At 35.9% G+C, this 8,889-nt stretch overlaps 2 protein-coding genes across 2 annotated transcripts in view; both read right to left on the bottom strand.

Moving 5' to 3' along the window:
• The window catches only part of LOC138015514 (cytidine and dCMP deaminase domain-containing protein 1-like), a 4,192-nt gene extending 227 nt beyond the window's left edge, over window positions 1-3,965 (bottom strand). Inside the window, exon 1 of the mRNA XM_068862579.1 lies at window positions 1-3,965. This exon is cut by the window's left edge and continues 227 nt beyond it. Within this exon, the coding sequence (XP_068718680.1) occupies window positions 2,678-3,952 (1,275 nt within the window). The 5' untranslated portion in view covers window positions 3,953-3,965 and the 3' untranslated portion in view covers window positions 1-2,677.
• A 957-nt stretch (window positions 3,966-4,922) lies between these two features.
• Window positions 4,923-7,484, bottom strand: LOC138017397 (uncharacterized). The gene is made up of 2 exons (XM_068864492.1): window positions 6,887-7,484; window positions 4,923-6,706 (listed from the first exon to the last, which is right to left on the bottom strand). The coding sequence occupies exons 1-2, from the start codon at window positions 7,482-7,484 to the stop codon at window positions 4,923-4,925; spliced, it is 2,382 nt and encodes a 793-aa protein (XP_068720593.1).
• Window positions 7,485-8,889: the final 1,405 nt, after the last annotated feature.

Raw genomic sequence — 8,889 nt, 5'->3', positions numbered from 1 at the left:
TTGTTATAGTATACTAATTTGTAGTATTTTCCATCTGAACTGGCGGGTGGCACACCTCATACAGTTCAATGTAACTTGTAAAGTAGGTGTAACGACACAATTAATTTGTTATAGTATACTAATTTGTAGTATTTTCCATTTGAACTGGCAGGTGGCACACCTCATACAGTTCGATGTAACTTGTCAAGTAACGACACAGTTAATTTGTTATAGTATACTGATTTATAGTATTTTCCATCTGAACTGGTGGGTGGCACACTTCATACTTGTAAAGTAGGTGTAACGACACAGTTAATTTGTTATGATATACTAATTTGTAGTATTTTCAATCTGAACTGGTGGGTGGCACGCCTTATACAGTTCGATGAAACTTGTAAAGTAGGTCTAACCATGCAGTTAACTTGTTATAGTATACTGTGAAGTATTTTCCATCTGGTTCTGTAGATAAAGGTGTTTCAAGAACTTAGAAGTACAGGACTAAAGGAAGTTACCTTCAAGCAATGGTTAAAAAATTTTTCACCACAGTTTATTATGGTTAGTGCATCATCGGTATAAGTTGTTTGATAATAGTCTTGGGCCCAGTTCAGATACCAACCTAATAATTTAAATCAATTACATCAAAATTCAATGTATCATATATTAAATTAATGTGAAATGGCTGAGTCATTCTCCTTTCTGCTATTTCAACTTTCAAGCAGGTTCGATTTAGATACTGAATTTTACTTAAATGGAACGTAAATTACTGTGAACGGGGGTTATGAGAGCATACAGTGCACATACATGTATTATATGGCAATTATATGTTGTCTTAAGGTCAGCCTAAGTTGTTATTACATTCCCAATCAAACGTTTGGTATCTGAACTCAGCCTTAACTTCTATGTTGGCTTTAACATTGCCAAGTTTACTGCTGTAAGGGATATTTTGTTATGCTTTTGGGATTCAAAATGTGCATTCATCCAAAAGAATCGTTGTATTGGCAAACTGAACAAAAGCCATGGTATTTGAGGCAATCTGAAACCACTTCTGCAGGTTACATTTCCAAAGCACTGTAGAAAGGCAAAATAATTTAACAATTTAGAAAGATGTAATAATTGACGGAGGCCTTTCATATACCTTATATGAGTAATAATTTGCTGCAAGTTGTATTGCATTAAGTTGTTACTATTTCCTGCGTCAGGGTACAGACTTTGTTTCGGTTTCAGCCACGAATTTGAAGAAAAATCTTGAGTAATTCTATCCTCTTATTTACCTTACCTACATTCTTTTGTAGAAAGGGTAAGATTTTTGTTGCAAGATAGTAATTTTCCTACCGCACGCTTTGTCAGAGTCGGCTTTTAAGTTGCTTTAACAGAAAACGGACGGGACCATTCTTTATGTTCCAAGCGCATTTGCTTTCGTATTTTGGCGTGCGGAACTGCCTTGTGTGGAAAAGATTTGCAAGAAGAGAAGCTATGATAATATGTTCCACGGATTCTGTTCCAAACGCAAGTGTTTTCAACAGCGTTTAATCTTTTTTCGCTCGGTTCGTTTCATCATGGTAATAAAATCTTAAACCCCGTGTTTCAGTGTACGCACGTGATAGCGAATAGCTAATTGAGCATTGCCGATCAGGAACGCCGAGAAAGAAACGCCGGCAACAAAGGATATCAATTGAACACCGCGTTTCCGCGTCGCGCATATTACTTCGAGCAAAAAATTACACAACACAAGAACTTTTATTATCTATACGCTTGCAAAACTGTAGTTTTCATAAACATTTACTCTTCGATTGAACTGACTCTTGTCTTCGATCGAACTGACTTTTGGTTTCGATCGAAACGACCGGTTACCGAATGGATTATTTTCGGCAGTAGTTTCTGAAGAGTATTTCACCTTTGAGTTCCACTGCATGGAGGCACTGTCTAAAGGTCCGAATTTAGATTTATCTAGATGAGTCTCCGTAGCTAATTCATAGCAGATCGAGCTTTTCATTAATACTTTGTAAGGCTGTAAATGGTCCAGTTTTTGAAAAGGATATGCATGACGTGTACGAAAACGAAAACAGAAACAAAAAATTATTTCTACTCGTCCTTATCTACATTAGGTGGTATTGGATCATAAAGAGGAGCGGTGGCTGAAGAAATAATCAAAACAATATTTTCGACAACAGGAACACGGAAAATAATATGCTCCTATTTTACACCGTGAAGTTCTCGTAGTGCCATTATTAAAAATTGTCAAGTTTGCATTCTATCAGTTCTCAAAAAGGTTAAGAGGAAAAAGATTAATGCTGATAACCAACAATATGATTCCAAATTTTAACACCGCGAAGTATAACGTAGAAATTCGATGTCTGGTTCTGCAGACTAGTAGAATACATTCGAGAATGCTTTGTCGAAAAGTTGAATTTAAAAGTAAATAGCAACATTTAATGACGAAACTTCGACCTAAAATGCTAGTGTATTCAGTTTTTCTCTCGGTCAATTCATCCGCTGATAATAAAGAGTCCGTATGTAATTTAGAAGGTCTGCAAATGCCCATACTGTTTTTCCACCGATGAAAGAATCCCCGGCCTCTAATCTGGAGAACTTAAGTTTAAACTTTTAAATCGGATGGCTTGCGCTCTCGATAATCTGAAAAGGGACAAAATTTGAAATTCGTATATTCGGGTGCCGTAATTACTGAACAGTGTATCTATTACAGACGTTCTTTTCCAATATTCGCACAACCTTTCTTGTTGACTGGCCCATCTTTGGAATCATCAGCAATCTGCTCCATGTCGAAGCAAATGAATTCGCTATTCTTGACTTTGTCGTAGAACTTTTGATAACTTATTCCTTTTTTCTTTCCATGTTGCATTTTTGAACCCAGAACGAACCTTTTGATCCCCTGCATGTGAAGCAGTGGCGTGCATTCATCGCACGGTGTCTTCGTCACAAACATAGTTCCTCCTGCTATGTTCTTGGTGTTTCGAAACAGTAACGCATTCTGCTCTGCGTGAAGGATATATGCATACTTCTTATCTTGCTGGGTGTCATCTTCGGCAGAGGCTCTTGGAAACTCACCGAAAAGTGCTTTGGTTGGGAAACCGTTCCAACCAAGAGCGACGACTTCGTCTTCCTTGTTCACGATGACTGCACCAACTCCGGCTATTGGATCATCTGTGCGCTCGGCAAGGAACATTGCCAAAGTTAAAAACTTGTAGGCTTGGTTTTCATCAAGATGGTCTTTCGCAGGTGGGACGCATTTAAAAACATCTTTCTCCGATTCAACAAGAATTCCAGCCATCCACTCAACGATGCCATGGAAATCCGAATAGACCTGGCTGTACATGTTTGTATCGAAGGCAGGCCATGGAAGTTCTTTTTGTACATTTTCGGACTTCATCCACTCGTCTTTCCAGTATTTCGCCCAGAGCTCTTTTATTTTATTTTCAATCTGTTCGGTGTCCCCAGATGACTTTCTTTTCCTCTTTTTTACGGAAGTTTTAATGATCTCTTTTCCTGCTTTTGGTACAAACACACTTTGGCCAACCGCGCTAACTTTGAACAGGTTATCGACACGTGTCGTTTCATCCTTGAAATCTTCAAGATCTTTGTATTCTGGCTCAATTGGCAAGTAAAATACCCTCTTCACTTTAGACTGTACCAGAAGCTTGGTACAAAAGGAACATGGTTTTCTTGATACAAAAACTTCACTGTCTCGAAGGACATCTGTATGCGACATCAATAAGCGTGCAACACCATGGACGCCATTGCGAGTACAGTCGACGGCGTAAATCATGTCGTTGGGTCTAACAAGCACTGCCCCCACTTTCCTGTAAGTGTCGTCATCCGCAAGTTCTTCCATCCATAATGCAAGAACCATGAACAGATTGCCTTTGGTTACCCTGGGATCTCGGTCGGAATACGAATACCTCGAATGTTCTCCATACTGTGAAGCCATCGAATCTTCTACAGACCGAGAAGCCATGATGAATACGTACTGGTCTACAAGATTTACCAAGCATTGTTATATGACCATAATAGTACGCGCGCTCTGATTGGCTGCTGAGCGGGCAAGATGTATGGGTTATTGACCAAGCGTGAGGTCAAGATGACTGGATATTGGCCAAGTTCTTTTTTTGCGTGTTTATGGACCGAGACGAAGTCGAGGTCCATAAACACGCAAAAAAAGAACGAGGCCAATATCCAGTCATCTTGACCGAACAATCTTGGTCAATAAAAGATTTATTATATGACTTAAAACACCAAAAAATGATCTTTGATCTTGCGGGACCAAGCGAGAAATCCCAAGCGGGCAGTATCGCTCTATCTTGCCCGCTCGGGTAGCCAATCAGAGCGCGCGATTTGGTTCATCTTGCCCGCTCACGGAGCTAGTCATATAATAATTTATTTTATTATATGGCTCTGTCTCATGAGGACTGGGAACTACAAAATTCACGAATTTGATTGGCTAAAATCGATATTGACCGCGGTCTAGATTTTCCCATCAGTAGTATAGGAGTTGGGGGTACGAGCACATTTTTGCAAAAATGTTCTCATACCAACCCAACTCCATACTACTTTCCATATAATGGTTTCATATTTTTGATCTCGTATTGTCGGCTACCAATTATTGATCTCGTATTTATGATCTCATATTTTTGAAAATCTATATGTTATTTAAAATGCGTGACTTTCTTAGAAAAATCACAAAGCATGACATTCTCGGAAATAAAGAAAGGGGGTTCCCCCGTGATTTTTAACCAACCACAAGCTTCACATTTTTACTTCACAATTGTGAAATATTTCAGTGAAACTTTTCAAATTTGTGAAATTATTTTGTGAAGTTGCATGCATGAAGTGTTTTTAAATATTTGCATAAGTAAATGAAACGGAAACAATCACCATAGCGTGACATTTTGGTTAACTTTATGAGTAAACTTTATGAGTAAACTTTATCATTCAGATTGTTTTGGTGTGTTGATTTTATAATGTCCGTATGCATAACTTGCCACACCATTGTTGTGAATATAGCGCTTATCATCGAAGCAGGACAATGACACTTTATTCAACTCATAGCTTCCAAGTTGATGTAAGTTGCTTCGGATTGTTTTCATTGTATGATACATTTGCTTGTTATTAAATAGAACCTCTTTATAATTTTCATGTTTGATGTCATTTTTTATAATATTCTTTTTGATTCCTTTAGTGGTCTTTCCTCCTTTTTGGTTGTCTTTCATATAGCTATACATTTTCGATCTTAATCCGACGAATTCGGTTATCGGTATGCCTGCCGCTTCATCTTTGAATTTACCGATTACTTTTTTATTTGACGTGTTGAAATATTGTGAATCTTGTGGATAATCACTGTTGTCGAATTTGTCTTTATCATTCCAAAAGTCTTGATACACATCATCAGCTTCAATTTCGTAGGTCAAGCTGTCTGTGTCTGTGAATAATAATTTGGCTTCACTGCCGTACTTTTGTTTGATATAATTGTAGTGGAAATCATACATAAACGTCTTGCTTAGATCTAGGATACACATACCCACATATGCCGGTCTGTTTAAGGTTAGTGTTTCTTTGATCTTATGAACAGCTACTAAATTTTCATTAAAGATCTTGCTGCTAACATATGTTGGTTTAGCAGCCATTTTTAATAGTTTGTTTTCATCAGTCACTAATCTGACATCTACTCGTTTTCTGATGTTTTCCATTGTTTTCCCGAATACGGAATTATTCATGAGCTTGAAGAAGTCTTTCTCAAAAGTATTTCTGGCATTAGTTCTTTTCTCAGTATTGAAATCAATATATTCCTTCAACCATGGTGACTGATTAAATTCAAGTACTCGATGGACTTTAGTTATTTTCAAACCAAGATCAGTGTACGATTGTAGGTTTCTGTAATGAAGAACATACTTTTCTTTATTGCTTAATGTAGGTATCAGTTTATGAATTAAACCAGTTGATACATTAAATTTATCGGCTATTTCTTGACAATAATTAGAAAGCATATCTTTGTTGACTTTTATTTTTTCAGGTACCAGAGGGTATACATTATGCAAATCATGTAGTTCTTCTGGATATGCTAGGTCGACTTCTAGTATTAAACCTTTATTGCTATTTTCTGTGTACTTGGCTAAGTCTATCTTATCAATATGGTTTTTAGTCATCCATCTGAATACGCCTGTTGGTAGGTATTGACTCATTGCCCAACCATACAGATTGTTGGCATCAAGATACATGATATACTTTGAGGGCGCCTTTTCATCATATGTTTTCATGTATTTATTATTCGACTTTCCGTATCGGTTGGCTATGTAACTGATACCTCCACGCATGCCTTTTTCAATGAATTGAAACATATCAATATCAGTCATAAGCTCTAATTTGATATCAGTCATTTTTAGCATAGCATCCCAGGAAAGCCCTGGAGATGTGAAATAATGACAGGGGTCTAGTTTGTAGTATTGCAGACAGGTCTTTCGAAAGTTTTCAAAGACATCTGCTAACAGAAGTATGTCGGATTTAAGATATAAGTCATGGTACTCACCCATATTTTTCAGATTAAAAGTGTTCCATACATTTTGAGCATGTTTGTATAGATCATCTGTTATATGCTCATCATTTAAGATACTGTAAAATTCTTCTTTTGGTGGTAGCTTTTCATTGAATTTGTCAAAGCTATCCATGAAGTCGTATGGATATACTCCTTTTTGAGACATTAAATCAAGCTCTTTACCTTTGAATTTTTGAGAAGTATATATTAATGCTTCTTTTGGTAGGTTGCTCACCAGTCTATCAAGACTTGAGCTCATAAATTGAAAACTATCAATAAAGGTCAGATGATTACCAAGCATGAAAGCCATATACTTTTCCATGTTGTTTGGTATGGCATTGATATTCATTTGACACTTTTCACCTTTCTTATTTGTATATTTATGCTCTTTGACTATTTCACCAATCTCTTGCATTATAAAATGACTGTCATACCCACGGAGATTGTGAAATATAACTGGTATTTTCTCAGTCAATCTGAAATTTAGGTTACAATCTTGATGTGCGGATCCTCTGTACTGGCCAGTCACATGGCAGTGATCTCTTACTCTTACATCAGTTTTATTGTATTCTTTCTCACATATATGGCATTTATTAGCTTTTTGAAATTCTTTTTCATTATCTTTTGTCATTCTTAATGGTTTGTTGAATTCTTTTTTCATAACCTTCTTACAATATTTAACTTCCTCTAGCATAGCTTCCATGAATTTGTAGACAGCTTTTTCACCTCTGTAAATTTGTACTGGTTTCGTGTATTTATCATCATAACAACAAACAACCTTGTATCCATAACCACAGTCTGTATGCTTCTGATAAGCTTCAGTAAATGATTTGTCATTATTGGGTTGACATCCATGTATCTTTTCAGTTATGGCTTCGAAGTCTGCATATATTGCAAATGGAACTGGTAGTTGTTTATGGAAATTATTGAATTTTAGTGTGTTGTCATCTTTTGTTGGCATTTTAATCGCTTGTGTGCCATTCACTTGGATACAGTTTTCTTTATGATCAGTTAATACTCTTTCAGAACTGAAACACTGAAGACAATGCATGCAAAAATGTTTCCTCTCTTTATGCTTTGTTTGATTGTACATAAACTTGTTGAAATCTTTGATTAATACATAGTGCTTGTTTTCATTTTCTGTTATGAGAAGCAGATTCATACAATCTTCATACTTTTCTTTTGACACATAAATGGGATATTTTTGTTTTTCTTCATAACCAAATACATTGATGTTGATCTCATTGTGCTTTTCTATTTTGTTATACTGTTTGGTAGTCACTGGAAATTCAATTCCTGAATAATTTAAATTTTCAATGAATGCTTTATCCGATTTTTTTATTCTTTGAGGATTTTTGTCTTGAGGATTAAGATGTCGAATATGGCACCATCTAAAACATTCATTGTCACTGTTTTTTTATGTTTATTAAACTTTGAGAACTGTTTCTGAGTTCATGCGGTAGTTTAATGTATGATGATCCTTTGATTGGTTCATATTTTACGATATTGAGATAATGGTTTTCAACTGATTCAACAGTCCAACCAGATCCCTCTGAAATCCAAACTGCAATCTTATTTAGTATGCCTTGTTTTGATACTTCAAAGGATTTGTCTATTTCTGTGTTATTTATGATAGTTTGAGCTGGACTGTTGAAATATGCGGTCTTATACACTATTTCTCCATTTGACATTTTTGTAAATATTACCTTAAGAGTTTCAACAAATTTTAGTCCTTTCATTGATATTAATATGTTTTCAATATGGTTAGCAACAGCCTTTCTTGTGTTTTGCAGTTGCACAAGTGGGTCTTTTTTATTTTTGATGTTTATCTCATAAGACTTTGTGAACCCTTTTAAAGCTTTGTCTGTTTGCTCTATTATAGTCCTTGGTAATGGAACTGGTTTTTTAGTCCTTGGTAATGGAACTGGTTTGTATCCATCTCTGAACTCTATTGGTGGAAGAATTATGTTGTTTTCGTAATCTTGAACCATTTGTTTTACACTCTTACGAGGTGCCGGGACAGGTCTTTTTAATTTTAAAGTCCTTGGTGTTGGCACTGGTTTTTTATCTTGCTTCAATAGCAATTTGATCAGTTCAGATTTACTCAGTTTTTTGAGATCATTCTTATTCATATTATACATTGAGATATTATCCATATATACTTACTATAGATATTCTTTTAAGTACTTTTCAATTAAGTGCGTTTAAAACGGCGCAGAAATTCGAAACATCCAGATAATGAATGATTTGAACTATCGAAAATTGATCGTGTGAATGGTTTATTTTGTTTCTTTTTGTAAATTGTGTGCCAAAGCATTGCGATAATGTTTTTTTGTGTAAAGATGACAATGTTTGCCAGCTAAAGT

The sequence above is a fragment of the Montipora capricornis genome, chromosome 9, assembly GCF_036669925.1.
Source record: "Montipora capricornis isolate CH-2021 chromosome 9, ASM3666992v2, whole genome shotgun sequence".
Taxonomy (NCBI): Eukaryota; Metazoa; Cnidaria; class Anthozoa; order Scleractinia; family Acroporidae; genus Montipora; species Montipora capricornis.
This window is presented reverse-complemented; position numbering and strand designations above follow the sequence as displayed.

Bases quoted from the DNA above. Each gene is read 5' to 3' on its own strand.
- LOC138017397 (XM_068864492.1), bottom strand. From the start codon at position 7,484: ATGCCAACAAAAGATGACAACACACTAAAATTCAATAATTTCCATAAA. The intron at 6,707-6,886 runs GTGAAAAGTGTC...AAAAATTCAAAG, and splicing joins TAAATATACAAATAAGAAAG to GTAAAGAGCTTGATTTAATG.